We start from the raw sequence: 24,100 nt of genomic DNA, 5'->3' as shown, positions 1-24,100 counted from the left end.
AGCTAATTTTTATATATTTATATATATGTATTTTTTTTTAAGTAGTGTCAGGGTTTCAGCATGTTGGCCAGTCTGGTCTCAAACTCCTGACCTCAAGAGATCCACCCTCCTTGGCCTCCCAAAGAAATTATGTCTTCTTCCACTCAGTCCTCATACCTTTAACTTCCCATGAGCTCCCTCTTTGACTGATATAGTATTCCTCACCCAGACTTCTGCCCATGCGCTCTCACTCCTTGTGCCCTTTTTGCTATTGTCAGAGCAGCATCCAAAGGCTGGGTTGGGTCTGATATGGAAGCTTTTCTCTTGGTGATAAAGACTTAGGTAGGGCACCAGAATATGCAGCAGTGAGATCTGAGGACAGATCATCTGATAAAGATAAACACTTCAGATGAGGTCAGAATGACCAGACAGCCACGCTGTGAAATGGGGCCCCAACATGCATCACTATCACCAAGAAAGAGGGAACAAGACATCTGTGCAACCACTGCTTGATTCTTCTTCTTAACACTCGAACCATGACAGACTGTGCCATGTGCCATACAAGAAACTGTACATCTAAGCAGTGGCTAAGTGGGTTAGACTCCAAGCTCCCTTATTCATCTTTGAGGCCTTGAGTGAGCTGAAAGCATGGCACAAGGTACATTCTCCAGGTTCGCCAACTGAATGAACGACCAGCAGGCCAACAAATGGCTGGAGAAAAAGAGTGACCCGAACTCTTTTTGAGTCAGCCTCAAGGTTGAGTGAATATGTATGAGTGTGAAAAGAAATGAAAACAGACTTCCAATAACAATAGTTACGTGGAGAGTTAGAGCCAAGGACGTGTCTCAGGGAGCGAAGAAAAATAACCAAATCAGAACTACACAGGGACAACAGAATTCACAACACTAAAGGTTTAATTCGTTTGAGGAAAATATTGATAAATAGGTTTGATAAGGTCTTAGTGAATGAGTCTGATTCTTAAAAAAGAAAGAAATATAAATATCTTCAGAAATGTTTAAAAGAGTAAAATAAATGAAAAAATATTTAATTCTCATTAGGCCAGGTCTCTGGTCATATCTAAACTCAAGTAAAGGGTAAAACAAAATATTTATATGGAAAGTATTGGGTTAATGAGACTTTGTACTCAATCAATTTGACCAATTAATTTATGTAGTGGTTTGAAGCAATACCAGAGAATTCTGTCTCTCTGCTTTAAGGTGTGTTTTGTATAACATGAGATTCCTAGACAGCTTTTAGTCAGTGGATATAATAGAAAGCAAAAATGGAACTAAACGATTTTTAAAAGACTAATAAGATTTTTTGTTTGCAGTACTATGCACAAACCAAAGTATATGCTATCTGGATGAAACAAAACCTTCATTTAGAGAAAACTTAAAAAAAAAAAAAACTTATTAAAAGCCTAAGAAATCTACTAAATATCCCAAACATTATGCTAGGCACTTTCAAAAATATTATTAATAAATGCATTTATGAGCTGGGCACAGTGGCTCATGCCTATAATCCCAGCACTTTGGGAGGCTGAAGTGGGAGATCACTTGAACCTAGGAGTAAGACCAGTCTGGGCAACATGGCAAAACCCTGTCTCTATGAAACACACACACACACACAAATTAACTGAGCATGGTGGCACGTGCCTGTAGTCACAGCTACTCATCAGGAGACTGAGGCAGGAGGATCGCTTGACTCAGGAGGTCCAGGCTATAGTGAGCAGTGATTGTGCCACTGCACTCTAGCCTAGGCAACAGAGCAAGACCCCATCTCAAAAAAATGAAATGCATTTATGATTTGTTTTCTGATGCAATACTACAAACTAACTTAAAAATTACTAAACCAGGCCGGGCGCGGTGGCTCAAGCCTGTAATCCCAGCACTTTGGGAGGCCGAGACGGGCGGATCACGAGGTCAGGAGATCGAGACCATCCTGGCTAACACGGTGAAACCCCGTCTCTACTAAAAATACAAGAAAATTAGCTGGGCGAGGTGGCGGGCGCCTGTAGTCCCAGCTACTCGGGAGGCTGAGGCAGGAGAATGGCATAAACCCGGGGAGGTGGAGCTTGCAGTGAGCCGAGATTGCGCCACTGCACTCCAGCCTGGGGCACAGAGCAAGACTCCATCAAAAAAAAAAAAAAAAATTACTAAACCAAACATTTTAGTTTTCAAATTATGCTGTGTTAAAAAGGATCTTCCCTTACAAAAACAATACTAATTCTGTTTTTTTATATTTGAGTAGTCATTCGAAGTGATAAAACTATTAAAGTTTGTTTCCTTTATCTTTTGTTCTAACCCAATGGTACAGAGAGAAAGGCACTAGATGTGCTGCTTTGTGGCTTAAATTCATATTAAGTTTGCTTTATACCAGGGCATCCTTTAGCTGAAGCTTCATGTAAGGCCACGATGTTCTAGATATCCAAGACTCTAAGATTCTGGGGTGTCTAAATACTGCTTTGGGGACATCCTAGTACATGGTTATTTGGAGTTGGTGACACAAACACTCCATTCTTTCTTCCATGAAGCCGAAGTTGCTCCAGACCACTCCATGGTCTCTGATTCCACCTGCCACCACCCATGCTGTCCTAGGAAAGGCCAGCATACTATAGGGCTACTCAGTCCTGGAGACCACCAAGGTTATTCTGAACCCAAGGGTAGGCCTTCAAATTCACAGGGCTCTCTGGAGAGTAGCAATGATGACCGAAATGCTTGTAATGGATTACTTTCATTTAAAAAACATTTGGACCACAATTTTATATTAACTTACAATAAAAAAGAAATGTAACCACCTGTACCTTTTCAGTCTTGCCCAAATATAAAAGAATATAAGGAAAAATGTCTCTGGATGGGTCTCCACAAGAAAAGCAAATATATTTTCTGGCAGAGGGAAGGGAAAATGAGTTCTCTGATCTGGTTTAAATATTCAATAGGCAGCAATGGGCGAGACAAAGCATGGCTCTGAGTAGCCTTATCACAGAAACGTGGAGTTGAACCCCACAAGAGCGAGGTGCGCAGAAGCAGCAGCATCTCCGGCTGGCCCTGGGTCAGCTGAAATCTGCCTGCTGGACGGAGTTGCTCCCAACCTTCCCAGTGTGTCATATTCTCTATGGTTACAATAAACCCAGGGGATTTCCAAAATTAGCACTCACTCATTGAGCCAGGAAGAAGAAAACCATCCTGTTTCAGTAATTTAGATCTCAAACTGGATTTCTGGGGGCAATTCATTTGGAAGATATAAAATCAACTGGGTTCTTGAGAGAGAAAGGCCAAGCTTCTAGCAAATTCTGTCTGTCTTGCTCCTCAAAACTTAACTCTGCTCCATCTGCTTCTTGTGTGTTAAAATAAAAGTACTGCAAGCAGTGTCTGTATAAACCAGGCTATCCCCGAAACGTACAATGTGCTCAATGGTAGTAAGGTGGAAAACAGATGGAGTTAAACAGAACCACACACTCACTGTGCAAGACTGAGTGGAATAGTCACACTATTCAAAAGTCTTTCTCCTCTGCACTGTCATCTTTTTGCTTGCTAAACTGAATTTAATCAATTGAACTATAAGCAAATGTCCTATTATAGACAAATTCAGCTCTAGGGGCCATACTGTCATGGTTTGCAGGAACACTATTCAAACTAGCAAGGTTATAAGTAAGGATTAAAATGGATCAGGTTCACATTTCCATGTGAGACAGGTTTGTATTTTACAAGGCCAAGGACTGAGAGGTGAAAATAATGCTTCTCCTATTCCTCCCTTGACAGTGAATCCTGTTGTTTGCTTTCCTCAGAACACAGCTGGTATGTCTAAGAGTCTGCTTGTTCCCATTGTACAAAGGGAAGAGAATGTAATATGTTGGAGACATATGCCAAGGGAACAGTTAGGGAGGAAAGAACACAAGATGCTTCTAATCCTTATCTGGAGGACGTTGATAGAGTCTTCCCAGAAAAGAACAGAAAAGGAAACACTGCTGCTACAAAAAGCCAGACATGCTCATTACTGTGGTGTAAGACTTATGGAAAGCACTTTGGATAATGAAATATGAGGAGTGAAAGGCTCTTTGTTTTCCGCTAACTCAGGAATGTCCATATGGGACAGAGATTGGCCCAACTCAGTGAAGGGCTTTGCTGCTCACGACTGTCTCAGGATCAACCTGACAGCTAGGCCCCTGTTCAAGAAATCTAAATCATCCTCTTTGTTAAACACAAATGAGTCAGAGGCTAAATAATAGGATCCTGTCCCTAACAGTGAGGTAAACATTGCAACAAGGGCTGTATTAGCTGTAAGGTGTATCAGAACTACACCAGAGGCCAGGAGCAGTGGCTCACGCCTCTAATTCCAGCACTTTGGGAAGGCAAGGTGGGCAGATCACCTGAAGTCAAGAGTTCAAGGCCAGCCTGGCCAATGTGGTGAAACCCAATCTCCACTAAAATTACAAAAATTAGCCATGTGTAGTGGTGCATGCCTGTAATTCCTGTTACTAGGGACGCTGAGGCAGGAGAATCACTTGAACCCTGAGGCAGAGGTTGCAGTGAGCCAAGATCATGCCACTGCACTCCGGCCTGGGCAACAAAGTGAGACTTTGACTCAAAAAAACAAAAAAAACTGCACCAGGGACTGTGCTAAACAAGCACATTACCAAAAACAACAAATGTCCACTGAGCACTTTATATGTATTAATTTGCTTCATCCTCCTGACAACCCTGTGAGGTAGGTACTATTTTCTTCCTTGTTTTACATATGGAGGAGCTGAGGCACCAAGTCTTAAGTCATGTAGCAGATAAATGGCAGAGTGAGGACATATGCCCTGCCTTTCTGGTTTATGACTTACTCTGAACACTATACTGCCTCTCTCAAACAAAAATGACTAACAACCTAACAAGTACTGAGCACTTGGGTAGACCAGGCCCTCTTCTAACCATGCTACATGATGACCTCCCTTAATGCCCACAATAACCCTATGAAGACATGGAGGCAGAAGTTCAGTAAGTAGGCCAAGGTCACCATCCAGGAAGTGGTCACTGCAGGATGTGAAGTGAGGTCATCTAGCTCCGGAGTCCTTACTCTTAGCCACAGCAGCAACACTGCTGCCTGCATCTGGCTTAATCCCCACAACAACTCTGAGGGAGCTTTCAACACCTTTTTGCAGGTGAAGGAAACCAAGGCTCAGTAGACAGTATAGGGAAGACACTGAGTTAGAGCACAAACTCAACTCCTCCAAGTTGTAAGTCTGCAGAGCTTAAGAGTCTGTGTTTTTGACCATGACACATGAATAACTTACCAGAGGGCCATGAACCCCAGAAACTGATGGGAACCTTGTCCCAAAGGCAGCTAAGTACCCTAGGGTCAAGCACGAGGCAATCAATAACATCAAGGTTTCTCCCCACTGCAGCCACGGTTCTTATAAGAGAAACTTTCCTCAAAGTATCTACCTGTTATTTCCCTCAGAATGACAATGAGGCAGCCCCCAAATTTTACACCCCCCTTCTCTTCCCTCAACATCTCCAACAATAGTTAAACCATTTGCACTTACACTTTAAATGCTGGGAGGTAGGAGTATATAGAGATGCTGCTGAGGTTATAAATAAAGGGCAGGTGTTTTCTGATATCTCTTGTTGCCCAGCTACTAAAAAATGTGTTCAGTATGCCTTGGTCCCCACCTAAAAGAAAAAAATATATAAATTAGTTAACAGATCTCTATGACAGTTTAAGAATTTTATAGGAGCACATAACTGGACCTTTAAAAATAGACACTAATTCCATTTTTATTTTATTTTTTTTCTGAGATGGAGTCTCGCTCTGTCACCCAAGCTGGAGTGCAGTGGCACAATCTCAGCTCACTGCAACCTCTGTCTCCTGGGTTTAAGCAGTTCTCCTGTCTAAGCCTCCTGAGTAGCTGGGACTTCAGGTGCATGCCACCACGTCAGACTAATATTTGTACTTTTAGTAGAGATGGAGTTTCACCATGTTGGCCAGGCTGGTCTCAAACCCCGATCTCACGTGATACACCCGCCTTGACCTCCCAAAATGCAAGGACTACTGGCATGAGCCATCACGCCTGGCCCCCATTTTTTAATAAGTTCCTTGACACGCCAATTGAAAACATTTTAGGGAGTGGCCATTTCCCTGATTTAACTCATTAATTCAACCAGTATCTATTGAGCAGCTACTATGTATCAGATACTGTACTAGGCAGTGCAGAGTCAACAGTGCACAAAGAGATATGGTCACTGTCTTCACAAGGGTCAGGTGGGAGACACCAACAGCAGCAAATCAAGTCAACAAATATCGCACAGATGGAGATGAATGCAGTGAAGGAATGTACATGGTACTACAGGCACACATAGAAGTGGCTTGAGCGACATCTGATGGGTGAAGGAAGGCTTCCGCGAGCAAGTTGTGTTTAAACCAGTATCTGAGGGGTGCACAGGCACACCCGAAAAATGCAGATGGGGGAAAGACAGGGCACAGTGTTTCAGGCAGAACAAAAACAGCGCACACCACAGACCTGTGGTGGGCAGGAGCATGAGGCTATGGATAGAGGGCCTGGAAGGTGGCCTAAGTGGACTCGGCGGGAATGAATTGCATGACACCAGGTGAGTCTCAGAGAAGGCGGCAGGGACCAGACCACATAGGGATCAGGTTTTACACTTTATTTCCAGTTAAAGATTTCAGACTTTCCCCTGAGTGTAATAGGACAAAAAGAATCAAAAAGTAAAAAAGAGCAAACTGGAACAACGGAATTGTTTTCCAGGGCCCACAACTGTTGGCTTATCAACAGAGGGCCCACAAGGCCACGTTAACCCTATGGTGCACTCTCCCACCACTGACCAAAAGTCTCTGGGCAGATCCTGCTCAGTCACCACTGTGGCCAGCGCCAGCTACAATGATACAGCAAAGTGTCTGCTCAGCCCTTGGGGTTCCTGGACTTCATATCTTCCTCAGAAAGTGGGGATCATGGCCACTCATTCAAAAGAAATAAAAACAACACAAGACACATTCTTCCATGTATTTCACGTGCTTTCTATTTTAGACTCATGAGATTTCAGAAAACACGCTCAGAACGAGTCTCCCAAGCAGCAGAACAGGAGTTAACGGTACGTGTGTGTGTGCATGAGCGCATACATGTTAGTGTGTATGGGGATGGCAGGCAGGGAGACACCTGCTCTAAGTGTCAGGCAGGAATACTGCAGAGTCACTCCTCTCCTCAGCCTCCTTTGCCGAAAAATCCAGCTCCTTTCTCAACATACAACAAGTCCGGTTGGCTGTCATCGCTATTCAATTATCCTTAGTTTTCAAGGAGACTTCAAAAATCTAGAGCTCTATTTAATTTTTGGAGTTAAGTAATATGATCAGGACTTTAGGTTTAAAGTCCAAGTGTACCTTATCCACCCTCTGCGTATTCTATCCTTTCCAAATACCTTCAATCAACTCTAAGAATCAAAGGCATTCACTGATTGTCTATGAGGAAAGCCCTCCTTAAACAGCACCCCTGACAGGTCTGTGTTCCTCAAGGGACGAACAACAGAAAATCAGTTTCACTCTTATAAGTTCTAAAGCACAATAAAGATGGCAACAGAATATGCTTCACTGTTACAAAAATGCAATGGACTCAATGTTTAGATATCCCCGAATTCCTACACTGAAATCCTAACCCCAAAGTTGATAGTACCTGGAGTGACGCCTTCAGAAGGTGATTAGGTCATGAGGGCTCTGCCCTCATGCATAGGATTTGTGCTCTTATAAAAGAGGCCCAAGACAGGCCCCTCACCTCTTCTGCCACATGCAGCAGTTATAACAAAAAAATAAATAAATAAAAAAGCTGTCTATGACCCAGGAAATTGGCCCTCTCCAGATACTGAATATGCTGCACCTTAATCTTGGAATTCCCAGCCTCTAGAACTGTGAGAAATATATTTCTTCTATAAGCCATTTAATCTATGATATTTCATTATAGCAGCCTCAATAGACTAAGACAATGGACAGACATGAGAACTAAAGACAATTTTAGCTATATAGGCAAATGAATATATTTTGAGGCACAAACTATCGAAGCCAAAACATCATGCCATTCATTAAAGGCTTATTTTGGATTCCACAAAGATACCCCAAATGTGGGACTAGACACTAATGGCTGAGGTACAGAGGCCTGAAGTCTTAACTAATTTCCTTTCACACATAATCATCAAAATACTGCCAATCAGTTCCATGGGAACAGAAAAAAAAGCTAAGGAAATGTTCATAGCAGCTTTGTTCATAATAGTACAAACTGAAAACAGCTCCAATGTCACTCAACAGGTATATGGATATGGCACATCCATGTGGAATATTTCTCAGCTATAAGATGGAACAAACTAGAGATACAATAACCTGGATGAATCTTAAATTAATTACACTGAGTGAAAAACTCCAATCTCACAAAGTTACATACTATGTAATTTCACATATATAACATCAAATAATAAAATTACAGAGATAGAAAGCAAATTAATGGTTGCCAGGGGAGAGGGAAAGAATGAGAGATGCAGTTGTGGCTGTAAAAGAATATGACGGGCCAGGAGCAGTGGCTCATGCTTATAATCCCAGCACTTTGGGAGGCTGAGGCGGGCGGATCACGATGTCAGGAGTTCAAGACCAGCCTGAACTATATGGTGAAACCCCGTCTCTACTAAAAATACAAAAATTATCTGGGCGTGGTGGCACACGCCTGTAGCCCCAGCTACTTGGGAGGCTGAGGCAGAATAGCTGGAACCCGGGAGGCAGAGGTTGCAGTGGGCTGAGATCACACCACTGCACTCGAGGCGAGGTGACAAAGTGAGACTTCATCTCAAAAAAAAAAAAAAAAAAACAGAATGTGATGAAGGTTCTTGTGATGGAACTACTCTGCATCTTGACTATGGTGGTGGTCACACCAATCCACATATGTGATAAAGTTGCATAAAAACCAAAAGTGCATATATACACACGTATACACACAGAAAAGGGAATACATACAAAACTGGTAAAATCTGAGTGAGATTGGTGGATTGTTCCAATATCAATCTCCTGGTTGGGGTGACACATTTTAGTTATACAAGGTATGACCATTGGGAGAAAACAGATGAAGCGTACATGGGATCTCTCTGTATTATTTCTTACAGCTGCATGGAAATCTACAGTTCTCTCAAGATGAACAGGTTTTTAAAAAACTCTTACAATTAACGTGCAAAATACAATCAGGAATTAGCTGCTAAATTCCACAAGAACAGAGATTATGGCTTTTTGCTTACCATTATAATGCTAACATGTAGCAGAATGCCTTACACTTAGCAAATTATTTATGGAATGAATGCAAGAATCTTGAAAATACTCTGTAACAGCAGAAAAAATTTAAACGACTTACATTCTACCACACAGGAATAGTTAGTATATTGTAATACTAACTACTCATGGAATATTATTCAGCAATTAAAACTAATGTCTATAAAGACAACATCAGTACACTGTGTAATATAAAGATATACAGCTACATACATTGTGATTAAAACTAAGAACATAAACATTAATGAACATTTATATTAAAAGAAAGTAAATAAAATAACTGCATTAGGAGATTGGTATAATAGATGTTCCTTCCCTCCTATTTTTCCTAATATTACTCTTGTAATGCTAAAATATTAGTAATACAACTAGAGGCAAGAATGAGAACTGTGCTTAGACCTTTTCTTTCTAAATATTCTTTACTTTTAATTTTTATTATGAAGCATACTACCAAAAGAAAAATACGTGTAGGTTATAAAGGATTATTAATAATAAAACTCTACACATTTATCCCATTTGAGAACCTGGACACTGTAAGACCTTTAACTGAAGCAATTCCACTTAAAATGACTAACAGCTACTCATAATGCAGTAAAGAAATCTAATTCCATGGAGGCCTAAATCGTAGTTGTAAAGTAGAACTTCCAAATCCGACCTGTGTGGGCCTGGGAAACAGGAGTCAGAGCTGCTGATCCCTCAAAGTCCCTGGCTGGCTGCCTTTGGCCACAACAGGCCGTTTCTGTTTACCCTCAGGTACCCTACAAACATCATCTGCCCATCAGCTGTGTGCCACAGGGAGGCTGGGAAGCACTGGTTGTACAGAAAACGAGCAAGGAGGAAGAGAAAAGGCACTGAAGTAGAACTGGTGAATCAACGGTGCCTGTTAAATTGGCAAATCCTGAAACACTCAACAAGAACCTTGGCTCTAGAGGGGACACACAGGTCGTAAAACTTCCAGGGCCACTGACCTCACTATGTGACTACAAAGGTTTATTATTTAGTCCAAAATTGTGGATTAAAAATAAATTAAATACCATCTAGAAGTCTGTAGCTGAATACCATCTTTTCCCAAATGCACAGTTCAACATTTCAAGGTCAGGCAAATGTTTTAACTTCATCAGAAAAATCTATGTATGGTGTTACCAGTATCCTCTCTTTAGAAAAATCTTTAAATGATAGCACAGTTCAAAGCAGAATGCAAATCTAGGCACATCTATGTTAGAAAACACACAAGGATGCCCTAAAGACTGCTGAATTTCCATAACAAAAACCCTACAACTTTTGTCCGACACGTTTTAGTCAGACTTCCAGAGGCAGCTTTATTTAATCTGACAGGTTAAGATACTTTTAATCTCACTCATCTCAGAGCCAACAAACATGATTAGCAGGCATCACTAGCAGCTGTGATCCGGTACGCCAGGGTGTGGTAACACAGGTGAGAGACAGGGAGAAAGGAAATGAACAAGGGGCACACTGCATCTGCTTTGCGAACAAAAGCAAGTATCTCATTCTGAATCATCCTTCCACCCAGCTGCCCAAACGCTACGTAATCACCTTGCAACTACAGACTTGGTACTTTCTGTCTTTTAAGCAGGGTCACATACCTGGTAACCATGGACACACCACAGCATTGATCAGAAACTGGGACTATTTGTTTCCTAAGACAGAAACAGAATTAAGTGGTGTCTTTTTAAATCTGTGCATTTGTTCAATGCTCGTGTACTTTGCGTGCTCTTCCATAGTTTGCTGGCAGCTGGCTTGTCTACTGTGGGTAACAGGGCAGTGAGTTAATTCTGATTTAGACATGAGCCCCAGCATCTCAGTCAAAGGAATGCTCCCCCTATAATAGTGCTCCTCAAGCTGTGGCCTGGGTTCCAGCAGCATGGGCATCACCTGGGAGCTTGAGAGCAGTGCAGACTGTTGAGCCCCACCCGACCTACAGAATCAGAAGCCACATTTTAATCCCTAGGGAATTTGTCTGCATATTAAAATTTGAGCAGTACTACAATCTTTCGAAGAATGACTTTATTATAACAAAGGATAATAACTCTTAAAAATGTCATTTCTATAAAAAATGTCTAACATTATATAAATTTGGTATTCACATAATAGGAAGATTCAGATAGGTTCCAACTCTCAGATACTTCAAAATCCAAAAGGGGACAGATGGACAAAGTAAATAAAGTAAAAGGTCAGGCATGGTGACTCACACCTGTAATCCCAGCACTTTGGGAGGCCGAGGCGGGTGGATCACCTGAGGTCAGGAGTTCAAGACCAGTCTGGCCAACATGGTGAAACCCCATTTCTACTAAAAATACAAAAATTAGCTGGGCATGGTGGCAGGCACCTGTAATCCCAGCTACTCAGGAGGCTGAGGCAGGAGAATCACTTGAACCCAGGAGACAGAGGTTGCAGTGAGCCGAGATCCGAGATCGCATCATTGCACTCCAGCCTGGGCAACAACAGCGAAATTCTGTCTCAAAAAAAAAAAAAAAAAAAAAAAAAAAAAACATTTAAAGTAAAATGTGCTTTATACTATAACTGAGCTAGAAACAAGGACTGACACGAACACGTGACTCACCTCTATCTATTTATTAATTTATTGAGACAGTCTCGCTCTGTCACCCAGACTGGAGTGCAGTGGTGCGACCTCAGCTCACTGCCTCTGCTTCCAGGGTTCACGTGATTCTCCCATCTCAGTCTCCCAAGAAGCCAGGACTACAGGCACATGCCACTAAACCCAGCTAATTCTTGCATTTTTCGTAGAGACAGGGTTTAATCATTTTGGCCAAGCTGGTCTGGAACTCCTGACCTCAAGTGATTCGCCTGCCTTGGCCTCCCAAAGTGTTGGAATTACAGGCGTGAGCCACTGCACCTGGACACTTTTTTTTAAAACTAACTTCCTACAAAATGCTTGGCAGATATAATCATTTCTGCCTATAGTGAGCATGCTAAGGATTAATAAATTACAGCTTATGAAAGCCCAGCTCTTGGGGATATTTTTATGAGATTTACTGAGGATCATTAGATTAACCCAAGGTGGCTTATGGAAATCCAGGCACTTGGAGCTTGGGCCCCAGCATCACTGCATCTCACTGGCCTCAACCCATTTAAGCCAAGAATAACTGATTTCTTTTACTACTTCATGTTATAGCTTTTGTTTTTCACTATTTTGTTAAAAGATTATTAAGTATCAAGCTATTAATTATTACATACATGCAAGGAAACATTTATTCTTGGCTTAAATGTCAGTTTCTCAGTCGAAGGCAGGTACTCCTAGTCTGGACTCTTAGTACTCTGAACTTACTAGAATCATGATTACATAACTGTGTACTAGTTGTTAAATGTCTGTAAGGTCTCAGAATATAAACTTTATAGAGGCAGGAATAAAATGTGTATTACTTACCAGTCTATTTTTGCCCCTTAAATTTAGGATTTTTCCCAGATTAGAAATTAAAATGATGTTTGAAATAATGAATGAACCTACTACAGAAATACAGGTGACAGTAACACTTCTCAAAGTACTTCCAGACTCCATAAAACAATGCACGCCAATGAACTGTGCTGCTGATTTTAAATGACAAAGTATTTTTAGGTATTTTGGATCAGAGGGGAGGAATAGTAGCAATAGAGATAGAAGACTTGAGCCTCCATTCCTTCATTTGTAAAATGACGAATATACCAGCTGCTCTGTCTACTCAGAGAAATTACTTAATTAACCTGACATAAAGCCAAGGTAATAAGGATCTTCCTCCATCCTGTATCATTCTCAGGACACATACTCAAGAATGCTGCCATGTGAGAGAACTGGGAATGGAAAAGCCACCCCCCACCACCAGCACCCACCCCACCTCTCCTCCCCGCAACACATAGCCCAACCAGAGCTCAGAAGGACCCTGATTCAGACCTGACTTTGCCTCCGCTGAGGGACACCAGGAAAGCTGCTGTCCTGAACTGTAACAATGGCAGGTCCCCAGTGCTAGCTAGATAGTAGGCTCTCAACGAGTATTTGTTATATGAATGGATGTATGAATGCTTACCTCACAGGACTGTTGAGAAATAAGTGAAAAAGTAGGTAAAATGACCAGCGTAAGAGCCTGCACACATATAACACATTAGTCGCTTCCTCCTCCTCTATTTCTCACAGGGTCATGATCTCTGACCCTGTGTGCTCATCAATTTTGCCACTACATGTTATGGCTTTTGCTTTTCCTCAAGATACTTATTATCTATCAATAAAATGACATAAATGCAAGAGAACATAGTCATTTCCAAAACAACTGATAAATTACTAGAACAGGCAGCCTAGTGCTTAGGTGGCTGGGGGAAGTCACCATGGTAAGATAACTGTCCAGGCCAACCTATCAAGTCAGGGAACCAAGTGAAGCACACCAAAATCTCTGAGCTCATTTGGTTTGGACAAGACAAGTACTATCTTGAAATATCTCAGTCCTTCATTCTTTTTTTGGGCAGGTCCAACATGAAGCCTAATTAACTACAAAGATTTTAAAACCTAGCTCTGGGGTCAATTTTACGCTTTAATAGAATGTAGCACCAAATCATTTCTGTTAAACATTATTTCAAAACATTACTGTATTCTGCTTATGGGACTCAATGACCACTTAGAATTTGGAACACACAAATATAATGATCTCAAAGCGGATCATGGACTCTACTTAAATAAATCATACCTAATATTCTGCCACTAATTTATTCTATCCTATGTTTTCTTCTTTCTAGAAATTCAACTACAGACCAAAATTCCAGTACACCAATCAAAAGTTTAGGATATTTACATTGCAGTAATCAAAATGAGTATAAGATGTTTTCTAGGAATATTCCAAATTAGAAAATATGAATTCCTCTGACCTAGGTTTTTGAAACTGACACATACAGATGAAATAGACAACAATTTTTAAGCACTCAACCCTTCAACTATACAAGCACTCTTAAGATATATTAGTCACAAGGGAAAAGAAAATAAACCTCAACTTGCATTCAGGTTGATTTTTTCAAATTAAGAGTCAAGTTCATCAGCCTCATTTCACCGATGTGGCAGAAGCAAAACTGATTAGAACCTAGAATATAATGATCCCTCTCTTCCCCTCTTACTGCTAACATGCCCTGAAGTTAACTTTATCTTGTCACATCCTATACAATACTAGTGTATAACTATTTCACAACAGCTATTGTTCAACTTTTAGGGAAATACGTAATTATAGTGATGAAGTAAGTGCCAAGACAGTTTGAAAACACAACAGTATAGAAGCTTGACTCTTCATTATGGAAAATTAGACAGCAGCCATGAATTAGGTATGTAGTCACAGTTCTAAATTTTAACATTCTAGAATTTTAGAAAGAAAGAGAAGTCAAGGTACCTAGTATGGTTTGCCATATTAGGATTATTCTCTTGGCCAGAGTCACAGAATAGAGAGGTGGAGGGGCTGTGAATAGAGGGCTGGTGATTAGAAGAATGACAGCCACATTCTTTTGCATGAGAAGGGTTGCAAAAGCAGCTGCAAATGCTCAGCCATCAACAGCCTATGTGGCTTGTCAGTGGACACCAGGCCCCACCAGTTTCTGCTGAACACAGGAAAGAGGTTAAAAACATGACCTGCAAGATATTCGCACTGAGATACAGTCATCTGAAAAACTGGTCTGAGCTGAAAATTCTGGGACTTAAAACTGACTATGGGGGTGGTGGAGGGAGAAACTATGGTTGTGAGAAAATGTGGGTAACTGTGAAAGGAACACCTGAAAATGTTCATCAGTGCCTACAGCATGACACCTAACCAAAATTATTTTTTATATAATTCTTAATTTTTAAGATTTACTTTTACTATATTTTTATATAATAACATATTGAAAACTACAGGCAAAGGTTACTGCCATTAGACAAAGTCATTGTCCATAAAGAAATATTTTATTGCTATCAAGCGTAAGTCCAACACATTTTTATGTCACATGGTTCACACATTGATTCAAGTGGATAGTAAACCCCTCCAGAGAGAAGCAGCCTCCCAAGGTACAGAGTGAGCTTTCCTTGCTAAGTAAAGCTTAACACATATTTCAAGTGAACACAACCTCTGATTTGAGAACTGCTAAATTTCTTCTTCTGCTGAATTTAAACAACATATTGAGAACTGTAAGTTCTCAGCTGCACAGTTGCCTTTTTACCTCTTTCAATTTCTATTAACAGAGAAGATTCAGTCCTTCACCACCAATGAGCCAGTAAATGGAATACCTAAGAGGACGGCCAGCACCTGGAAACCTGCTGCTGAATAATGAAATGTGCTAGAGGCACAGACAGAATCTCATGGTGGTTTCAGATCTTGGCTGAAAAAGCAGAAAGTGCTTCCTAGTCGCACACTTTGCACACATCCAAGCTTCTTAACAAAGAATAGGTTAATTAATTAGTTTCATATTCTCAAATTATAACCTAGATAATTTACCATGGCACACTACTGTTTGGTATCCAGAGTCTTACCTCTCAATAACATTTAATAGTATTCTAGGTTAGAAATTGGATTCTCTTTACATGATTAAAATCATGTGATTTCAGGCAGTTGGCAGGCCACAAGATGTACTTTAGAATGTGATTCACTTAATGAAGCTGAAAAGAGTCACACTGAATTTCTGACAGGGTTACACTTACTTCCTTCAAATTAGGAGAAGAGGTGAAGAAAGCTACACTCTGACGGGAAGGTTAAGACAAATAGTGGACTTCTGCTAAAAACACTCTCCTCTTCCTTTTATGCAAAGGTAACTGTTTCCTTATAAGCAGCAGTAATAAGGAATACATCTTTTGAACTTAAATACTAATACAGCTTTCATTCCTTCTATGAAAGGAAAATAGCAGGAGTGAAAATCATGTCAGTAAAGTGAAGAAGTTTCATTTGGTCTTGACCACGGAGAACATTTAACACATTATTATTTTCTTATTTTAAGGTTGCTTAAAACAAGACTTCACTTCTTGTTAGATGCTGCCATACATGATGGTTCAGATACTCCTGCTCTGTTTTAGAGCATGTAGAGAGCAGAGTTTTGCAACCTCAGCACTACTGACATGCTGGGCTAGGTAATTCTTTGCTGTAGGAGATCGTCTTATGCATTGCAGGATGTTTAGCATCCCAGGGCCTCCACTCACCAGATGCCCTTTGCACCCTCCCCCTTCAGTTGTAACAACCAAAAATGTCTTCAGACATTGCCAAATGTCCTTTGGGGGACAAAATCACCCTTGTTTGAGAACTACTAGCTTACAGTGTAAACAAGCTAAATAGTTACATAAAACTGAGACTTAAACTTCCTTATTACTTTCAATTACAATTCATATAGCCACAATTCCCAAATCCTCAGCCAAATAACTAAAAAGAATTCAATTTCTGTGAATAGCAACAATGAAAACCCAATCTCAGTTTTATGTATAATTTGAAATGTTTTAACTTCCAGTATCTTAACCTCAGCAATCTAACAAACTTATAGATCTAATGTTTTCACTTTTCAAGTTTAATATTTTGATTTTTAACTTTCTAACTAATTAATGAAAATGAACCCTCATATCCGCACCCAGGATTGAATCTTTTGTCAAACGAGAAAGGCTGTTTCTGCTATTTCTAAAAGATCTACTTACTGCAAATCTCAGATCTACTCTTGAGACAGGGAGAGAAGGAAAGAAGCCCCCGCTGTGTCTCCAGCAGAGCTCAGGCCTCTGGCCCAACCCCATGTGAATAGCACACAGCACTGTGCTCTGCCACAATGTCACATATCTGATGGTGAGTCACTGCTGGGAGGGTTTCTAAGAGAATGTCCTTCTTCTTCTCTATTCTGGGTCTTTATTCAAAAGAACCATCAAAAATAATTTTTCAAAGAACTCCTTCTGCATATTAACTATTGGTTTTGTCCTGTGTGTTTTTGTTTTTAAAAACACGGCTTGTTATTTCAGAAATTGGCCTGAAACGAAAGCACACTAATTCATTTGATCAACTTCTCCAAAAGATATGAGACCCTATATCACAGACAGAACTGTTGTATAAATATAACTATAAAAACATTTATATGTTACAGAAAATGGATGCTGACTTTGTCAATGTTCTACTTTTTGGCCCTGCAGATACCTCTGACACACAGCCTTGTAGAGAATGAGAGTTTGGAAGCAAAGATTATTCATATAAACTTTCTATCTTCTTTTTTATGCCACCTGAGAGAATGAGACCCAAATTATCAGGTTTATTCCTCAAGTTTCCATAGTGACAATGCTTAATCCTCCTGGAATGGCCTGTCAAACTCTCTTGAGCTTACATTTACTTAGGTTTAAGATAGATGTTAAAGTTTTTCAGTGTTTTGAATTTTTGAATAATCACAGTACATTTATCATACTCTAAATTAGATACAGGAAGACAACTTAAAGACAATCCTATAAAATTGCCTATCATAGTTTAATCTTTCACATCTATAGAAAAAGATGCATTTACATACACACACACACACACACACACACACACACACACACACTTCCCAAAAGAGCACAACTTAAAATGCTTGCTCCATCTCTTATACCTTTCAGGCAGAATAAACCACAGCAATTATTTCTGAGAAGAGCAGCCCCTAGAAATAACTAATTATTCACAGCTTATCAGACATGAAGATAGTAGATACATACCATCAAAACTACCTTGCTCAGAAGCAAGATGCAACAGCTGATTATATGTTTCAACTGAAGGCTGATAAACGAAGACTCCGGAATTGAAGCAGTCAGGCCACCCTGGGTCTGGTGCTGCCGACAATTCTTCTCTCTCAAAAAGATCATCAATATTTGCTAGGACCTGATCAAAGGGGAGAAAGAGCATTACAGAAATGTTTTTGCTACAGAATACCCTTCTTATGTTCTCCCTATGTCATCCAACACAAAAGATGGTGACAGCTGTAAGGCAGCCTGGGCCTCCTCTCCTTCATCCCCTGACATATTTCATGACAGTGGTTCTATCTGAACTTTGCTGTCAAGTCTTGACAGCATTCCTCAAATGCCTAATAGGTGTCTATTACCATATATATCTTTCTTTTCTACCCTCAAAGCCACACTCACCAGAGTATCTGCATCCATGAATACACATTTTGAATACTGTGTAAGTGACCAGCAGTGGAGCTTTGTCAGTGTGACACCCAACTCTGGCCTCTTCATTAAGGTTAGATGAGCAGAATCGCCACTGTCCAAGACATCTACCATGATGACTTCATCGAAGACTGTCTCTAAAACTTTTCTGTCAAAATAAAATCCAGAAAACCACACTTAGCATCTTTTCAGAACAAGTGACCCACTAATGCAAGACTGATGCTTTATTACCCTCTCCATCAATTACTAGAACAATGTATTGCTTTGTAGAATATGTACCCTTAAATCTGTTCTAATTTTACTCCAGGACAAATTGTGTTTATTTGCATGTCCAGTTAACTTCACTAAAGTAATAAGAACTGCTTATGGTGAGGATGAAATGCGTGTCTTAAAACATTATTATAGGCCGGACGTGGTGGCTCACACCTGTAATCCCTGCATTTTGGGAGGCCGAGGTGGGCAGATCACATGGTCAGGAGATTGAGACCATCCTGGCTAACACAGTGAAACCTCATCTCTACTAAAAATACAAAAAATCAGCCTGGCATGATGGTGGGTGCCCGTAGCCCCAGCTACTTGGGAGGCTGAGGCAGGAGAATGGCATGAATCCGGGAGGCAGAGCTTGCAGTGAGCCGACATCGCGCCCCTACACTCCACCCTGGGTGACAGAGCGAGACTCCGTCTCAAAACAAACAAATAAATAAAATAAAAAAATATTATCACAGAAGAAATTTTCTGGGTTTTTGTATTTTACTATATCACTGAATAGCAGATAGGTTGTGGAAATAGCTTGCAAAAATGTATAAAGGGCTCCGTTTATTAGGTTGCCCATTTTGTAGAATCCAATATAACTAGTGTTTATTACATGCTGAGCACTTTGCTTAAATATAATGAGATTCACTTTGGTTTGTGAGGTACAACACTTCCCTACGCCCCAAATTAACTAAGGCTTTATTTTAGAAAGTTCTTGATGGTGGATCGGGAGGGTAGACTTGAGTAAGACACTAAATTGAGCACAAGAAAAAACACAGGGTAAAAACGTATCATACTAAAAGTTTATAACATCAGAGATGCAGAACAAAAGTGGTACTGTATTCTGTCTCCAAAGCTGTACAAAAATATGCTACAGTTCACACAGTAAACTTGATGTTTTTGAAGAGAAACGGTGAGGAGAATCACTGACCAAAGTAAACTGATGGTGGTTACAGGAAAGGTAAGACTAGATCTGGTTTCTTAGACATATTCTAATAGACTACAAATTAGGGCATACACATTAGGAGACAGGCTTTTTGGCATCTTTCTAAATTACCATTTAGGAACAAGGGTGTTAGTGTGAAAGATATACGTATGTATACAGAATGCCTACTTTTTAGAGACCCTTGGTCTGTGCTTATACTTTTTGGGAGAAAAAAAAAGTTACAAAAAGGGCATTTTCAATTTCTTAGAGGGCCAGGAGACCACAAAAATAAACACATCACAAAGTTACTAATGTGCCCAGATACTTTAAAAGTTAGTACTAGGGACTAGGTAGCTCATTCAGATACTTCGATTTGTTGTTGTTGTTGCTATTGTTGAAGACAAGAGTCTCACTCTGTTGCCCAGGCTGGAGTGCACTGGCACAATCTTGGCTCACTGCAACCTCCACCTCCTGGGTTCAAGCGATTCTCCTGCCTCAGTGCCTAACCCCAAGTAGCTGGGATTATAGGCACGCGCCACCACGCCTAGCTAATTTTTGTATTTTTAGTAGAAACGAGGTTTTGTATTTTTAGTAGAGACAGTGTTTCGCCATGTTGGTCAGGCTGGTCTGGAACTCCTGACCTCAGGTGATCCAACTGCCTCGGCCTCCCACAGTGCTGAGATTACAGGTGTGAGCCATCTTACCTGGCCCAAATACTTAAAAACTTAATTCCATCAGATCAAAGTGAACTAACCAATCACGAAGCAGTTTATACCCTTTAGTGTGTTTCCCGTAGTAAAACCTAGTTTGGAAAGCCCTTTGGTAAAGATTCTAGTATATTATATTGTAAATAAAGACCTTTAGCTTACAAATGTCAACTGGCAATGGATAATATAACTACTTTTCTAAGTCACTTAAGAGTTTCCCTAGTTTGCAACATGAAACAATGTAGCCCCTGCTCCATCTTGGGAAAGGAACCTCCATGAATTGTCACTGCATAAAGGTGTATGTAAGTAGGGAATGCCGGACACACTCCTTCAGATCACCCAGAGGGGATGGAGTGAAGGAAGACGACTCCTTCTTCCACTCCTAGCTGGAATCAGAAAGTGTGGGCCAGCACACCACCTTCCAGAAGAGAATGTAGTTGGAATATCTCCCAAAAGCTAGGAGGTGTTTTCAAATCCAGCAATCCTTCACTCAGCATCTCTCATTTTTCTCTACCCCGGGCTCAACTCCTGAAAAGAGCATGGCCTCAATGTCCAATGATGTCAGAAACAGGGAGAAGGATGTCAGAGACCCTGTGGATGCTGGGGCGGCAGCGAGGTCCTCACCTCATGGAGTCTGAGACCTGAGGAGTAGCGAGCACAACCAGCCTCCTGGTGGTCCTGTGCTGTTTCAGAGATGAGCCCAGGACCAGGGCACCTTTGGCATAGGCATCGTTTGTGGTCAGTGTCACAAAGGCCTGATCTTAATACAAAGAAAAAAAAAAACACTCATTACAATATCTTATCTGGAGAGAACCTTTTCCCCAGGAACCCATTCAAACAGTAATTCAGCAAAACCAGTTCCTCTAACATCAACTTTCTCTAAGAATCAAGCTGCAGCCCCTTTGGGGAGAAAACCGTAAGTATCCACTTCAAGAATGGTTCAAGATCATAGCAGGCACAGATGGCAACCTTCAAGAGGTTGATTAAGCTACAGAAATTAAATCCAACTTAGAGTCCCGACATGCTAAATTCTCAGACAAAACAATAGCTTAATACCCAGAGTTTGAACTCCAGACAATTAACATATGGTAATGAAGAGATCAAGTAGTATATCTTCTGTTTCTTCTATCAAGTACCGTAGACAGTGTTTTCAGACAAGCACAAAAACAACCGTCAAACTCAATTCAGACAGTCTGAAAGCAGAGTCCATATTCTTCATTCTGGTACTTATGTTTACGCCATGCCTCAGGCATGTATGTATGTATGTATGTAGGTATTTTTTGAGACAGGGTCTCACTCTGTCACCCAGGCTGGAGTGGAGTGGTGTGATCATAGCTCACCGTAGCCTCGAACTCCAGGCATCTTACACATAACTGTTTCCTCAACCTGGAGCAAAAGCTCCCCTGCCCCAATACCCCTGAAGAATAACGTTGAGTCTCTCCTCAAATATTAGCTCCTCAGAGAGGCCTTCCCTCCTTGATGCTTCTATCTAAATAGTGATCAATCACTGATAAATAGATTTGGAGATCACCCACGAAGCCCTAACCAGCCTGCCTGCTTTTCTTTGAAGAAGGTGGTGCAGGTCCATCCTGCACCCTGCCCCTCCCCACGCCCAACCCAACAGACATGCACCCCAATCTCCAATAATTACTTAGTTGCCAGAAGAGAAGGTAAACACATGGATTTTTCTTCCTACTGAACGGTCCCCACCCTCCCAAGACCCCTAGCACAGGCTTCAAGATTTCTCCAGTCATTCCCTGGGACAATTCTGGGCCATGTTCCATCTCCAAGAAACATTAAGTTGGTGGGCATCCAAATGCATAGGACACTTCAGATCAAGGTCTGGTAGGCGTCAGTTGCCTAACCAGGGAGTTGGGACATTTTGTCATGAAGTCCTTCTCTTTCGGACCCGTGTTTCCTCATTCTCCCTTGCCCATTTTCCAAGGTGGAGGCTGGAAGCAGTGGAAATTCCACTGAAACGTGAGAGGAAGCTGTGGGTTGCCTAGTGGGCCAGCGCATCCCTCGGCTGCTGACCTGACAGTCATCTTCACACATTTTATTAGGCCCTCTCCCATGGCAGGCCAACTACTAAGTTGTAGGAAGACCAGTTCCCCACCCTCGAAGGGCCACCAGCTTCCCAGTCACTCACACTCTAGGAAAGCTCTGAACAGTGACACCTGTCCCTTGACAGGACCATCAACATCCGCCTGTACTTGCTCCCATTATCTTCAGCCCATTATAACATGGGTAACATCCCAGTCAATCTGCACCAAAAATACTTAAGCTGGGCAAAATGAACGATCATCTAACTCAAATGAAGTCCAGGTTCCAGGCGATAATGGAGAAAAATGTAATAAGGTGAGCAGGATTCAAGGATTTACGGAAGCAAGAATATGGATGATTTTCAAGATTAAATAAGGGATAGAACACAGGTTAGAACACCAGACTAGCCAACATTACAAATGACCAAGAAAGACCAATGACAGCTGGGTAGGAGTTTAATCTTCCTAAAGACGGCTGAACTCTGGGTTACACCTGCAATCTTTGTGGCAGTTCAATTGCTGTAATAACCCTGGCCATTACCCTCAATGACACGGAAGGACCAGCTAACTCGGAGCTTCCCAGTGCTGGGGCTGACTCGTGGAGTGGCCCGGACGCCTCGCAACAAGTGAAGCCAAAGCCGGCGCCCTCCCACCTGACGGGGCCCGCGCCCGGGGACGCTAGTCCCACTCCCGGCTTCCCGCAACCCGGCCCCAAAGGCCTAAAAATAGGCTCGGCGTGGCGGCCGGGGCCGGGGCGGGCGGCAGAGGAGCCGGGCGGAGGCCGCGGTATCCCCGCCTCGGGACCCCCGCTTTCTGGAGTTCCGGGCCGCTAGAGGCCGTGGCAGCTCCCCAAGATGCCGCTGCCCCCCGGACTCCCGCCTGGACCCCCCAGGCGAATCGGTTCCCCACCCCCACACGGCTCCGCCGCAGCTGCTCCGCCCGCCGGCCCTTCGCCGTGAGAGCAGGAGGAAGGGCGAGGAGACGGAAGCAGGAACCAGGGCCCCGGCCGAGGGCCCGGGCTCTGCCCGGCTACCCCATCCCTGCGCTCCGGGGGGCGGCGGGGCGGCCGCTGACGCAGGCAGAAGCACGCCTGGCTGCGGCCAGCCAGCAACTTTGCGGCGGTTTTGTCCTGCCGGGAACACCCCGGGGCTCAGGGCGGAGGCGGAGAAGTGAGGCGGCGGCTGGGCAGGGAGCCGGAGTCCCGGGGCTGGCGGCGGCGGGCTGCGCGGCGGTACCTGTCATGGTGCTGCCGGGGGCGCAGGCGGCCGGGGTAGCCGCAGGTTGGTGGCTCAGAGAAGCCGGCACCAGGAGGGAGCGCTGCCAGCGAGGAGGCACGGCGGGGAGCGGAGCGTCTGCCCCATGCGCTCTTATAGCGGCCGTCACGTGGCCGCGCACGCTCTCGCTGCCGTCCGCATCCTCCCTGCTGTGCGGCCGGCGGGGGCGGCGGCCCGCGGGGCTCCGGGGCCCGCGTCCGCCTCGGCTCCTCCTCTCTCACTCGGGGCTAGGCTGCGGCTGCGGCTGCGGCGCACCGGCGGCCCTGGTCTTACTTCCCCGGGGCGCCGGCTCTTGTCAACCTCGCGCGCCCCTCCCGCCCCGTCTCCGCTAAACCTAGGAGTTTAAGGGGGACTTTGGGGCTGAGTGCGGCATCAAACTCCCCAAGAAGCCAAGGGTTAGGGAAACTTAAAAAACAAGCAAACAAACCCCAGATCACTCTAGTTAAAATCATGCGTCCGAACTGCTTGAATGAAACATAAAATTTTCGCTTTTTTTTCAGAATTTCGATCAGTCT

The 24,100-nt window shown here is 42.6% G+C and overlaps 1 protein-coding gene across 3 annotated transcripts in view; it reads right to left on the bottom strand.

Annotated features, from left to right (window-relative positions):
• Nucleotides 1-23,851, bottom strand: part of GYG1 (glycogenin 1) — a 36,972-nt gene extending 13,121 nt beyond the window's left edge. For 2 of the 3 annotated variants that reach the window (XM_050778205.1, XM_050778206.1), the window contains exons 1-5: nucleotides 23,547-23,844; nucleotides 20,894-21,029; nucleotides 18,359-18,533; nucleotides 17,936-18,098; nucleotides 5,510-5,636 (exon numbers count right to left, since the gene is read on the bottom strand). In XM_050778205.1, the coding sequence (XP_050634162.1) occupies nucleotides 5,510-5,636; nucleotides 17,936-18,098; nucleotides 18,359-18,533; nucleotides 20,894-21,029; nucleotides 23,547-23,553 (608 nt within the window). In that variant the 5' untranslated portion in view covers nucleotides 23,554-23,844. Of the gene's footprint in view, nucleotides 1-5,509; nucleotides 5,637-17,935; nucleotides 18,099-18,358; nucleotides 18,534-20,893; nucleotides 21,030-23,546 lie in introns of all 3 variants that reach the window. The other variant, XM_050778203.1, reaches the window with a different exon arrangement.
• Nucleotides 23,852-24,100: the final 249 nt, after the last annotated feature.

This window comes from Macaca thibetana, chromosome 2 (assembly GCF_024542745.1).
Source record: "Macaca thibetana thibetana isolate TM-01 chromosome 2, ASM2454274v1, whole genome shotgun sequence".
In the NCBI taxonomy this organism is placed as follows: Eukaryota; Metazoa; Chordata; class Mammalia; order Primates; family Cercopithecidae; genus Macaca; species Macaca thibetana.
The sequence above is the reverse complement of the archived record's forward strand: the minus strand, read 5'-3'. Positions and strand labels throughout refer to the sequence as shown.